The 12,753-nt window shown below is 37.1% G+C and overlaps 2 protein-coding genes across 4 annotated transcripts; one reads left to right on the top strand and one right to left on the bottom strand.

Moving 5' to 3' along the window:
* Positions 1-2,004: 2,004 nt before the first annotated feature.
* GUS2 (glucuronidase 2) lies at positions 2,005-7,579 on the top strand. 3 transcript variants are annotated; one of them, XM_089165160.1, is made up of 11 exons: positions 2,005-2,025; positions 2,732-2,807; positions 3,039-3,295; positions 3,425-3,461; positions 3,557-3,740; positions 4,519-4,667; positions 4,753-4,986; positions 5,867-6,056; positions 6,160-6,285; positions 6,382-6,481; positions 6,953-7,579. In XM_089165160.1, exons 3-11 carry the CDS (start codon positions 3,086-3,088, stop codon positions 7,385-7,387), a joined length of 1,665 nt encoding a protein of 554 aa, XP_089021286.1. In that variant the 5' UTR covers positions 2,005-2,025; positions 2,732-2,807; positions 3,039-3,085; the 3' UTR covers positions 7,388-7,579. The 3 variants fall into 3 exon arrangements, with proteins under 3 accessions (XP_089021286.1, XP_089021285.1, XP_089021284.1); XM_089165159.1 differs by lacking the exon at positions 2,005-2,025 and adding an exon at positions 2,134-2,273; XM_089165158.1 differs by lacking the exon at positions 2,005-2,025 and adding an exon at positions 2,134-2,477.
* A 685-nt stretch (positions 7,580-8,264) lies between these two features.
* Positions 8,265-12,466, bottom strand: LOC149006586 (membrane-anchored ubiquitin-fold protein 2-like). Its single transcript, XM_089165161.1, has 3 exons — positions 11,279-12,466; positions 9,533-9,697; positions 8,265-9,259 (listed from the first exon to the last, which is right to left on the bottom strand). Exons 1-3 carry the CDS (start codon positions 11,409-11,411, stop codon positions 9,207-9,209), a joined length of 351 nt encoding a protein of 116 aa, XP_089021287.1. The 5' UTR covers positions 11,412-12,466; the 3' UTR covers positions 8,265-9,206.
* Between the last annotated feature and the right edge of the window lie 287 nt (positions 12,467-12,753).

Genomic DNA, 12,753 nt, shown 5'->3' with positions numbered 1-12,753 from the left:
CGGCAACCATGTTTGCTTCTCTATTAGTATGAGTAATGACCTGTTCTTCTTTAATCCTTACTTCTCTTAATTGAATATATAGTGCACTTTGCATATGCTGAAACCATGTGGAATTTAAACCTTAGTACATCAGCTTAAGGGTTGGATTTGAGAGGAATTAATAATGAACTCTGTATGTATATGACCACTCAATCACTCAACCTATCCTTTGAATTGTTTAATTAGTAAAAATAATTAACAGAATTACTGATATTTAGTATGAACCCTAGTCTAAATTCCTGTTATTCAAGGAATTTAAACTAGACATTCGAAAATGCTAACCTAATTATGGTGATCTAAGTAAAATTGCTTGAACTAAAATCTTAATTTTGATATACTCTAAGTTTTGACATGAAAATAAGGAATTTGAGTGTAATTTAGTCTTGATAAAACTGCACAAATAAAAATCTTAAAATTTAGGATTGAGAGATTAAGTTAAATACCAAATCTATTTAATGAGTGTCGGATCTAAACTTACCTGCAAGAATGAGTTCGATCGTGGAGTTCGAGTATCACCTCCGACGATCTAGTTAGAATTTTCTCTGATCAAGGAAGATAAGAATGCAGCAAACAATAATGATTCGAATAGTGATTGTTCTATTTAGCGTACCTTTTCCTTATGCCCACCTGCCTTTTTATATGGTTCTTTTAGGTTCTCTGGTGTTTGAATTTGTCTTGAACTAGTACTTTACTTAGACTCTGATATAGACTCTATTTGTTGAGTCCTTCTCAAATGCATATTCCTAGATTAGGAGTCCAATAGAATAAATAAGCGTAAATATTCTGCATTTCTGTTTGTTGACCAACCATAATATGATTGGTGACTTGGTCCGACCAAGCCGGTTCAGACCAGTATATATTCTCCTTATCATATTGATTAAGCAAAGCCAGTCACACAGATCCTACGCTCATGTTTAATGAAGTTACATACCTTAGTGAATTACTAATAATAGTCAAAATGAAGTTCAAGTAGAGAAAGGATTGAAATCAAATTAGAGAAGGCCTTAAACCCTACCACTAGACCTAGAAAACAATATTGAATATTGGAAGGGATAGAGTATGAACCTAAGTGTAGGATCAGGTGATAAATTGTGTGAACTATTGAATTAGGTATTTGAGCAACAAGGTGACAAGAATTTGGTTAGTGGGAATTCTCATGTATCATTGATTTGTTGTATTGCTTCCTTGGCTGTGTTGTTTGCATATTATAATGCTCACATTTGATTGTTTAAGGCATACATTTCTATGATTGAAAGATTGCTTATGGCCTGCATGCAATGCAAGATATGTTTTTTATGAATTGCATTGCTAGTAATGTATGAAATACAAATGGCTGAAATTACCACGAATGAGAGGGATATGAACATGGAATAAGGATTGTCATGTTAACATACCTTTAGTTATGTATTTATGGCATAAACGAAGTGACGGCTATAATGATTTATATGCGAAACACGACACTTCCAACCATATTGTTGATTTGCTCCTTATGATGATTGGTGATGATAACATAATTGATGTGTGAAATAGTGATAGTTGGATAAATTTAAATTAAAAACGATCGTCTTGGCTGTTTTATGGTATTCATGGCTAGATACTTTTCTTCTTTTGAGTTTAAGTTTGTAATCCCATGTTGATGCCGGTAAGAGTTAATATTCTAAACCTTTTTTCTTTTTCTTGGGTAGAAAATCCTTTCAAATTTATATTTTTTAGGTAATCTATACTTTGAATTTTCTTTGATTTGGTAAAACCTAACCTATACTTTGAAGCGACTACCTTAGAAGGAATGAAAAGCAAAAGCTGCTCACCCTGAATAATATTTCACCAAAAATCATTACTAAAAAAAATTAATAATAATATTTCGACAAACTTTTAATTATATTAGGGTTTTACTTTTGACAAGCAAACAAATTGATGGCGTGTGAATGTTTCTCTTTTTATTGAATGAAGTGGATGGTGTGTCTCTTTTCTACCAAAAATGGGGTGGTGCGTCTCTTTCTCAATTTCTCTCTCCTGAAATGACTTCCCTTCATTGTGTTACCAGGCATTACCGATTATGTGTAATGTTTTTTTTTTTTTTCTTTTCTTTTTTCTTTGGGTGGTATGACATTGCCAATTATGTTATGTCACCGATGTCCTGTTTAAGATAAGCTTAATTTGCGATTCCAATGATAGTATATGATGCCTTCTACAACACGGACGGAATCTCAAATGTATTCTTGTCCCAAGTTGAGGTAAGCTCTCTTGATAGCTGCAAAGTGCAGAGTTAAAGAGAAGCTTAATGTAGAGGAAAGAAACCTTTACGTTTAAGTCAAATATGAAAAGGGCGTGGTGTGTTTTTTCATTTTTTCCTGCAAGTCCTCCCAGAGCAGACAATGCAGATTCATGGGTTTAGTGATTTCTTTTGATTCTGTTACTCATAATTGCTGCTTGTTGAGGTGGGTTTTCAGAATTTCAGTTGGGTTTCTTAGAAATGGCTATGATTTTATGTTGATAGCTTCTCATTAAAAGGAAAACCTGAGGGTCTGTTGTTTTATGTGATGGAATTTGAAGAAAACCTGTCGGATCGTTTATTTAGAATTCAATCCTTAATTGAGGGTTGTGATTTGTTATTCGCTTAGTTTCCTTCATTCTTAAGATTAAAAGTTTACTACTGGGCTTCTCACCTTGGTTTCCCTTGTTATGCTCCCAGGCAAAGAAGCTTGTCTGAGCTTTTCACTGGCAAAAGCTCAGATCTGAGGACTAAAGAGAACACACCATTTTGTGAGGTAAAAGAAAATCATAACTTCTATCGGTTTCAATACGCTTCTGTTTGTGGCAGCCAAGCTTTGTTCTTTACCCCATTTTGAGTGTGTGTGTTTTTTTTAAGCAATTACCATGATTTAGAGTTGGCGTAATCCTTGATTGATTAATAAAAAGTGATCAAAGGGAAACTCTTTATATATTTTTTAACACATTGTTGGATTGGAGCTTAATTTTTCTTTTCTTTTTTTGGGCAGTTTAAATTGTTGGAGCAACAGTGCTGAAGCCATTTATCCATCTCGGAATGGGTTTCCATCTTCTCCTTTTTCTCTTATTATCCTCTGTCCATGGGATTTTAGCTCAAGATATTGTAGAGGCAAGCATTGTTGTTAAAGGGACCACCACAATTGCTGAGACCAGCAAGAATTTCATCTGTGCTACTCTTGATTGGTGGCCCCCTGAGAAGTGTAACTATCAACAATGCCCATGGGGCAATGCCTCTGTTCTGAATCTGGTGAGAGTTACTCACTTTCAGGGAAGGAAAAAAAAATTCAGAACCTCATTTGTTTTCAATGAAATTTAAGCTAACTGTTATAATTTTTAACTGAACAGAAACTGATTTTCTTTTTTAAAATTTTCTTAGGACTTGTCTAATCCTTTGCTAACCAAGGCTATCCAAGGTTTGTGGTCTTGACTATTGATTTCTGAGTCATCTAAATAAACACTACTAATAATCTGAGGGACTTGTGTTCTTATTCTGGCTTCTTGTGTATAGCTTTCAAGTCACTGAGAATAAGAATTGGAGGTTCTTTGCAAGACCAAGTTGTGTATGATGTTGGAAATTTGAGTTCTTCATGCAACCCATTTGGAAAGATCTCCAGTGGACTGTTTGGTTTTTCCGAGGGTTGTTTACCGATGGCTAGGTGGGATGAGCTCAACAACCTATTTAGTAAGACAGGGTAAGTCTAAAGATTCTAGTGCTAATACAGCTTGATGATGAACTGTGGCTTTCCTCACATGTTGAGTTGTTTATGATGTCTCCTAATGATCCTTCTTATTATTTCATCTTCCTCTTGAGAATAAAAATGCTGTTTTATTGCTCAAAATCCTAGAGATTCTTTTTAGTTTTTAATGAAACAACATATATTTTGTGAAAGCTTTCTCAGTGAGTTTTGTTGGCTTGAAAGTGTTCCTTCAAATAGGAGCTTCCACCCATTTTCCCTGGGCATTGGAAGAACAAGCATAGATTCATCCCCAGGGGTGTCATCCTTTGATTTGGAACCTTCTGATTGGTGTATTGGATACTTGATAGAGGCTTTGAATTGGGGAACACTCCAATGGTGAAGTGTTGTTGTAGACTGTGGATTCCTGTTCTACTTGGTCATTTTCCTTTGGGTAATCTCTTATTGTTTCATAAGTTCTCCCCCTTCCATCTCTGTTGTGGTGAAGATCTGGCTTCTACTAATGGAAGTATATATTATATGAACAGTGATGTTTCCTTGCATTTTTCAGTAATGTCAGCATAGGCTAATCAAATATTCTGTAGGAATCTCTTGGCCTATTGGGTCTCTTCAAACTTCTCTCTGTCTAGAATGATTCCAAATTTAAATATTGGAAAAAAATAAATTCCCAAAACGTTTTCTTCTAATTCTAACAAAACAGAGAGAATTGTGAACTTGTTTGAATTATGGTTTCTCAAACTAGTGGTTTAATTCATTTCAGAATCTCTGGGTGCAGGGTAATATTGACATTTGGTCTGAATGCACTATATGGGAGGCACAACACCAAGAATGGTGCTTGGTTAGGTGCTTGGGACTCCACTAATGCCCGTGATTTTATCAAGTACACCATTTCCAAGGAATACCAGATCGATTCATGGGAATTTGGTACTGCATTTTTACATGAAAAAAACTTTGCTGCTTTTGTTATATTGTGTTTCCCATACCCTTTCATTTTCTTTTCCCATATCAGGAAATGAGTTGAGTGGAAGTGGGGTTGGAGCAAGTGTCAGTGCTCAACAGTATGGGAAAGACTTAATCAACCTCAAAGCTTTTATCAGTGATCTGTATAAAGATTCCAATGCGAAACCATTGATTTTGGCACCAGGAGGGTTCTATGATCAGAAGTGGTTTACTGAGTTTCTTCAGGTTTCAGGGTCAAATGTGGTCAATGTTTTGACACATCATATATACAATCTGGGTCCAGGTGAGTGAGGTAATTCAAGTTTTCCTTCTTTTTATGTGCAATTGGTGTAATAGAGTGATTATGAGTAGCATGGAAAAAGTAATTACAAACATAAATATGCATTCGAGAAATAATCCTTTGTATATTGAAATTCTCAATAAGAATAATGTTAGATATGAAATTCTGTCCGTAATTATATTAATTCTATTCCACAATCAAATTGCACGTCATCGTTGGGTGATAGTAGTTACCTCTTTCAGTAATTGATGATTCTCCCTTTTCCCCCCACTTTTGGGGAATGAATTATATAAGTTACCATGTACTGGAATCTGTAAGGCAGGGGCCTCGGTGCAATGGCATTAGTTGCTCCATTTCACAGGTTCTAGGCAGGAAACAACCTCTTTGTGTAAACAGAGGTTAGGCTGCATGAATTATGATAGTGCCAATAGAATCTGGCTCATTAGGTTCGTCCTCTTAAAATCTACTAGAAACTGGTTCTTCAAAACTACCCCTGAAAATATGGGCTATAAATTATGGTCAGAACCAAGTGAAGGTTGTATATGGTATACATTTAGCCATTCTTGATAGAGTTTCTAGCATGTCACTTGGTCTGCTTTGTTAGTGGTGGTGGCTCTGGTTTATTTCTTAGGCCTTGTAGCTGATTTAAACTTCGTATCATCTATGCTTACTGTTCATTTGGTTCACAACGTAGGCCTGTCTATATGGACGGTAGATGAGAAACTAATGAGAGATCAATCATGTCAATCTTTTGAAATGTTTAGCTACTAAACAATGGGAGGGAGGGAGTTAACTTCTCTGATGTTAACTGGTTCTATTGTGTAACCTCTAGCTTGTTGATTGCTATTCTGCTCGCATGGTCTGTGATCATGTCTGTTTTCAGGTGATGATCCCAATCTTGTGAAAAGAATATTGAATCCCGAGGCCTTGAGTCAAATATCAAAAACTTTCAGCAGTCTTAAAGATACCATTGAAAAGTATGGTCCATGGGCTTCTGCCTGGGTTGGTGAGTCTGGTGGGGCCTACAACAGTGGTGGCCGTCTAGTGTCCAACACATTTGTAAACAGCTTCTGGTAAGCTTGTTTCTCACTTCAGAAAGAACAGACACTTTTTTCCCCCTCTTTTTATGCAATCGACTCTACTAAGGTTTCTCATAGTTTTACTTGTCAAACCCAGGTACTTAGATCAACTTGGAATGTCATCAACGTATAATACCAAGGCATATTGTAGGCAGAGTTTCATTGGTGGGAACTACGGTCTCCTCAATACCACCACTTTTGAACCAAACCCTGATTACTACAGGCAAGCACATTCACATTAGATTATTGCGAAGTATATCCTTGCTTGAGACCCCTAAATTCAAAATTCTACAACTTTTTTGGTATTGTTTGTGAATAGTGCACTTCTGTGGCATCGGCTTATGGGAGAAGGTGTCCTTGCTGTTGATAGCAATGCATCATCATTTTTGCGTGCATATGCTCACTGTTCAAAAGGAAGAGTAAGGCTCCCTAATTTCACAGTCTTTGGTCTTTTCAGGATTTCCAAAAGGGGAAGAGTGCCACTAAATTTGAGCCACCGAGGGTGCATTAATTTTTGTTGCATCCAAATTTGAGAACCTGTTAAGTAGGTAGACCATATATATGAACACATTGCTTTGGGTGTGGGCTTTCTGGTTACATATTTGAACAGTTGATCAATTTTTCTGTATGCTGGGGGAAGAATATTAACCATATGCGCGGCTGAAAGGATTACAAACCTAATGGTTTCCACAGACCAGCAGTCACCAGGCACTGCACAGACTATGTCTGTATGGATTTCCTGGAGGAGATCTTGAAGTGAAGGTCTCTGCTGATTAAAGGCAATTGGTTACCCATGTGTCACAAATCTGTAGGATTCTTACAGTAGTTTGGAATCCATAGTAGTTTCTTACCAGTCATACATGTTTGTAACTATTGTACTCTGGTTACAGGAAGGTGCAACTCTCCTCCTGATCAATCTAAGCAATGGGACAGAATTTAGAGTCACAGTTCGAAATAGTATGAACATCAACCTGCATATACAGGGGGAGACTCAACGAGGCATGAATTTGCTGATGCATAATTTTAAGAGAAGGTTTTCTTGGGTTGGAAGAAAAGCATCAGATATGGAAGAAGTGAGAGAGGAGTACCATTTAACTCCAAAGGATGGATATCTGCAGAGTCAAACTATGCTCTTAAATGGGACACCATTGGAGCTTACTGAGGATGGAGACATCCCATCTCTGAAACCTGTTCTTGTTGATGTCAAGTCTCCTATATCTATTGCTCCTTTGTCTATGGCCTTTGTCGCCCTTCCCAACTTCGAGGCTCAAGCTTGTAGCGATGGAGAAGCTAACTATCAGTTGCACATCCGTAAGCCCCACTAACAAAGGTCTGCAGCTCCAACCATGGTCTTATATCAAAGAGAACACCCCCTCCCCAACCAAAAGAAAAGGTTAGTAAGAAATAAGAGAGACTGAACGTAGGTTCATTTAGTTGTGTTTAATGTGAGTTGAACATAGCCTGTAATTTCAAAGCTAGCTCTTATGAAAGTAAAATATGTACTTTCATGTTTCATTTACTTGAGAGTAGCAAGTGATACCCTGCGGAAGCTAAGAATATGATCCGACGCAATTTTAGCAACTATAATATTTTGTATTTAGTTTCCATGCATGCCTGTACCTAATTGAGGGAAGAAGACAATCACCATTCACTGAACCTGGTGAAGCTGCTGGTTAAAGGTGGAGAATGCAGCTGTGTGGCTCAACCATTAGGAGATCATCCATTCAAGCGAGAGCCCCAAGAAGGGCTGCTCGTGAAGGAAATTGCTTGGGTGCACCTGCAGCGAACGGTCGACTGTTCGCAGCACAGTTAATGCGCAGCTAGCAAGTTCAACCCATGATCACCATGATTGGATTGATCCACCAATGGAAAATGATTATGGGATAACAGAGATTCAAAATTTTAATGAGAAAAACTTTCTTTTAAAAGGGACTACTATTTTTGCTAATAGTGATATAATCGAAATCTTTTCTACCCTATAGAGGATTCATTATCCTAATGCTTCTTCCCAGGAGAGATCCACCTCTGAACACTGTCAAGATAGTGTTGTCAACCAAACTCGTATGGTATGAAGTCCAAGTTGTCTCATTCATCCTGCACTTCGAGAAAAAAAAAATTAGAAAAGCTCATGAGAAAGTGGACGGTGACAGTGGGAGAGCATGTTTCGGAAGTTGCTTGGGTGCTGCGCAATTACTGCAATAAAGGCTCGACCATCCATTTCCGAAAAGTGTGTTTTCACACTTTTGAGAATCAGATGACGATCTCGACAGTTAGCAGCACAGTGCTGCGCACTGAAGTCGAACTCGCATGTTTCCTGTAGAGCAAAACATATATAGATGCCTCAACAGAGCTCACAGAACAAGTCCTGCGTTGCTTATCCTTTTGAAATCTACAGGCCTGTAGTAACACATTAGCTACTGATAACTGACCAGCAACCCCCTGAGCTCCTTGTAGTCTTTTTTCTTTTTTGCGCTGTGAGCTGTCTTGTACTTGTGCTCATATGACTCCACATTTCAAATCCAGGCTAGATAGCAAATTCATTGATAGCTAGTCTGTAATTCAGATGCTCAACTATAACTATAAGAATCTAAGGCCAATGAGAACCTCACATTTTCCCAGTCTCTCTGTTTATCCATCAAGTAGGGCTGGGAGTGACCAAGCTTGAAGTTCACTACCAGATAAATGACATTTTTACAAACCATCTGCACTCAAAGCTCTGTGTTTACTACATCTTGATCTCAATAAATTTGCCAATGGAGTATATGAATATCCCACTTGTAGAAAATTCCAAGTTTCTTTGAAGGTGGTTTTGCAATCAAAAGACATTGATAAATTTATAGGTTGTCGATACATGGATAGCTGTCTAACGGGCTTTAACAATTGACAAATTATGTAACTGCAAACAAAAGAAATGACTCTGAAGAAGTGAAATGTATTCACACAGTTGCCAAACCTGAGTTCCCCCAACTTCAATTCTTTTACAAGATTCAATATAGAAGAATACCAATAAATACTAATTTGTATTTCAACAGTTGCAGGAGATCAAAGCATGGCAATTTTACTCATTATTTCCCCTTCCCCCTCCACCAAAAGCAAAGGCAAAAGAGAAGTGTCAATGGTGCACCTCTCCACCTGAAAGCTGAATTATAAAATAGCACACACACACTTGTTCTGCTTCATTTGGTCCAATTTCTTTTCTGTAAAGCACAAACAAGAAAGATTAGAGCATAACAATACAAGGATTAGCGGATATTAGATGCTGTAAGATATATCATAGCTAGAGAAATTAAGAGAAACGTCTAAATGGTTGAATGGATTAGATAATAAATCAGTCAGCCCTGCTTTTGGATGTACCCTAGCAGCACATTTCTTAATGGCAAGGGGAATTGAGATATAAAGCATGGGATGACAGAGCAGGATATGCTGTTTCCAGCCAGTAACAGAAAACTTCGAAGTGTATCAGTTCATACCTTTCTCTGAGGAAGAGGGTTGGACAACAACATGCATGGTTGTAATTCCTTCAGGAACATCACATAAGGGGCTCCTACATTCTCCTACTGTTCTGTTGTTCTCCAAAATCCTTCCAGCACTTATAATCTTGACATCTTTCATTGTCCTTGGGCCATTCTCTTTCTCTGGTCAGACAGTTACCCATTGGAAATCTAAATAAACAGTAGAAAGCTAGAAAAACTGATGAATTCAAGAACACAGCAGACCAGAAAACAAAATGGTAAACTCAGAAAAGTGTCCACATGGCACAAGCGATATAAAACAGATCAGAAAGCAAAATAAGTAATATTCGCAGGGTATATCTAATCATAGTTATCACCACCTGGTATTTGGTATTGTAACCTACAAATTTTCTGTCTGATAAACACAAAGTTCTCCATTAGAACTAGCAGCACAATGCTTCAAATCATCTACTTTTGAGTTCGGTTTGGGTGGAATACACAATTGAAAAAATATTCATCTGTAAGGGTTAGTACTTCCTCCCCCCAACCCCCCCCCCCTCCACGCGCCCCCCAGGGAATGGTTTGGGCTGACACCACCGTAAACAGAGTACTCCAAGGAAAATACTTTGGGTCTGCAAGGCTTAGTATTCGTTTTGTTCATTACTATGAGCTATTACCACCTCAAACATGCTAGTACAAGAAGTGATTAGTGCATGCCCTTAAACTTCTAATATGATAACGAAGTTTCAAAGACAAAAGTTGTTTTGGTGGAACCAGAAAACATATCCTTATCTCTAAGGATTTATTTCTCAAATTAAGTTCTACTTTGAAAGATTGTTACAAAGTCTTAGCAGAAAATAGGACATTAGTGTAATGCATAATGAAAGAATTTTTAGAACAATGGTAGGCATCTTCATTGCAAGACACTTAACAAGACTCTGCCACACTCATTGTAAACCAAGGTAATCCTTCCAATATGAACATGAGATCTGTCACCAAGCTTCATGTGGTTAGGGGAGTCACCCTTTGTACCAGGATAGCTAGTTCATGGCTCATGAAGCATAGTACCATCTACACTTTTCAAAAAGCTTCTAGAAGAGTTCATACTAGATAACATCTGTCAAGAAGTATAAGACCACCACATTTGGAGTAATAAAGAATGCCTTAATTGCCTTAGTGGGCACATATTCTCTTACTTTGTTTTGATTCCTAGAATAACTTTATGTTGAAAAGCTCAATACAAAAGAAAACAGATGTGGGGAGGAAAACAGTAAATCAAAATCAATTCTCATGGGCACTCTTTTGGATTAAAATTTGACGGGTCTAATTAATTGATCAGTTGCAGGGAAGGTCATTTTACACTTCATGGAAACTTTTCTGGCAGAACCATCAGACTCTCTTTCTAGTTTTCAACATAAGATGCTGATTTTGATGATAGAGATTTAGAATCAGAAAACAGATTAAAGACACAAATATCTTCATCCAACAGATTTGAAGAATTATTTCTAAGACATCCCCTTGATTTCCTTGAACTCCAATGAACTGAAACCAGTTATCATTCATATTTTTCCTATAAACTCAAAACCATTTCACAGCATCAATACAGATTATCATTACAGGAGGGAAAAAAAAGAAGAATTAGCTAAAGAGTTATAAATAGGAGGGGAAATCTAATGTGACATGAAACTGGCAGACATGATATCTAGTAGATAACTTGGTATGAACGAAGAGATCAATCAATCCAACTAGAACATGAAAACAAACCTTTTGGCCACTGAGCAATGATAGTTTCCTTGAGAGTGGCAACACTGGTAGCAGCAGGGAAACTCTTTGGACCAATATCTGATCCATCAGATAAACGGAACTTGATCTCCAATCGGTCCTGTGCCCCAGACATGTCTGGAGTTCTCACAGGCTCTTCTGAAGAAAGGCACCCAAGATCTTCACTTGGGTCTTCAAAATAACAAATCAATTGACTAACATTACTGACCCAATTGGGTTCTTTTTTTGTTCCCTTCCCTCTAAGAGATCTGAATTTAATCTTCAGTTTTCGCAAATACAAGAAGAGTAAGCAGAGACCTCTGTCAGTTATTTCCAAGTCTGAATAATAAGTAAAGAAATAAATAAAGAAGCAACAACGAACCTCAAGGTGGCTTACAAGTTTACAACGCAAATATTAAAATCTTAACTTGGAATTAGACGAAAGAGTTTACGTAAGGAGAATTCCAATATGTGTTTATATAAAGTGGAAAAACAGGTAATCTAAATCCATAATTGGAAACAGAATAAGACCAGCAGAATCTTGATTCTAAACCCTACTAAGAAAAATATAAGAATCTAGAGAAGAGTGAAGTAGAAGCAATAAAATAATCTCTGAAATAGCATGGAAATACCCTAATCTTCAATCTTCAACTGGGTTTAAAAAGAAATCAACAAAGAAGTAAGAATCCTTAACTGGGTATTGAAAAAAAAAAAAAAAAAAAAGAGAAAAACCAATTCAAAACCCGAAATATATGGGTTGTGTTGTCTTACTCGGCGTGTAAAACTGATCTAGTTTTATTCAATCTGTGTAGCTTTTCTTTGGCTTTTTGTTGGTTCAGAAATTTAAGGAGAAGAAGAGGATGAAACATTTGTTGGAAGAGAAAAGAGAAGAATAAAAACCCAAGAACAGAGGAGACTTCGGGGGTTTTCTAAGTCATCAAGATCTATGGTCAATGAATCCATTTGTGCCTTTCCCTTCCAATCTTCTGAGACTATTATGGAACCCAGCAAGAAAATTCTCCCATGCTCTTCTCTTCTCTCTCTATCTACCTTCCACACAGAATGCTGACATGACCTGCTTACCTTCTCTGCTTCTTCCTCAATCCTCTCAACCATCAGAGAATCAATAATTAATTAATCACGCGCTCTTGATTTACAAATAAATGTTTGTATATTGAGAGATTTGCTAATTCTGTAAGTCATACCAAACGGCATTTTCTATGCACACACACTATTCTCTTGAAGTAATCTGGAACTAGAATTGCTGCCTTTACCCGACCATTAGCATCTTGGGTGGGCCATTAATCATATTTAATGACCTTGATTGCAAGAACCCAGTTCGAGTTTAGCATGAAATTTAACACTTTTATCTTGAATTATTTTATTTTCATTTTTCACATACAGTTTACCATCGTCTCTCTTGTTCTCACTGTAACTTGTTATTAAGTTTGAAATGTTGATGGTCACGCATAGAATTA

The sequence above is a fragment of the Hakea prostrata genome, chromosome 8 (assembly GCF_041222555.1).
Source record: "Hakea prostrata isolate BN-2017 chromosome 8, UWA_Hpros_2, whole genome shotgun sequence".
Lineage (NCBI taxonomy): Eukaryota > Viridiplantae > Streptophyta > Magnoliopsida > Proteales > Proteaceae > Hakea > Hakea prostrata.
This window is presented reverse-complemented; position numbering and strand designations above follow the sequence as displayed.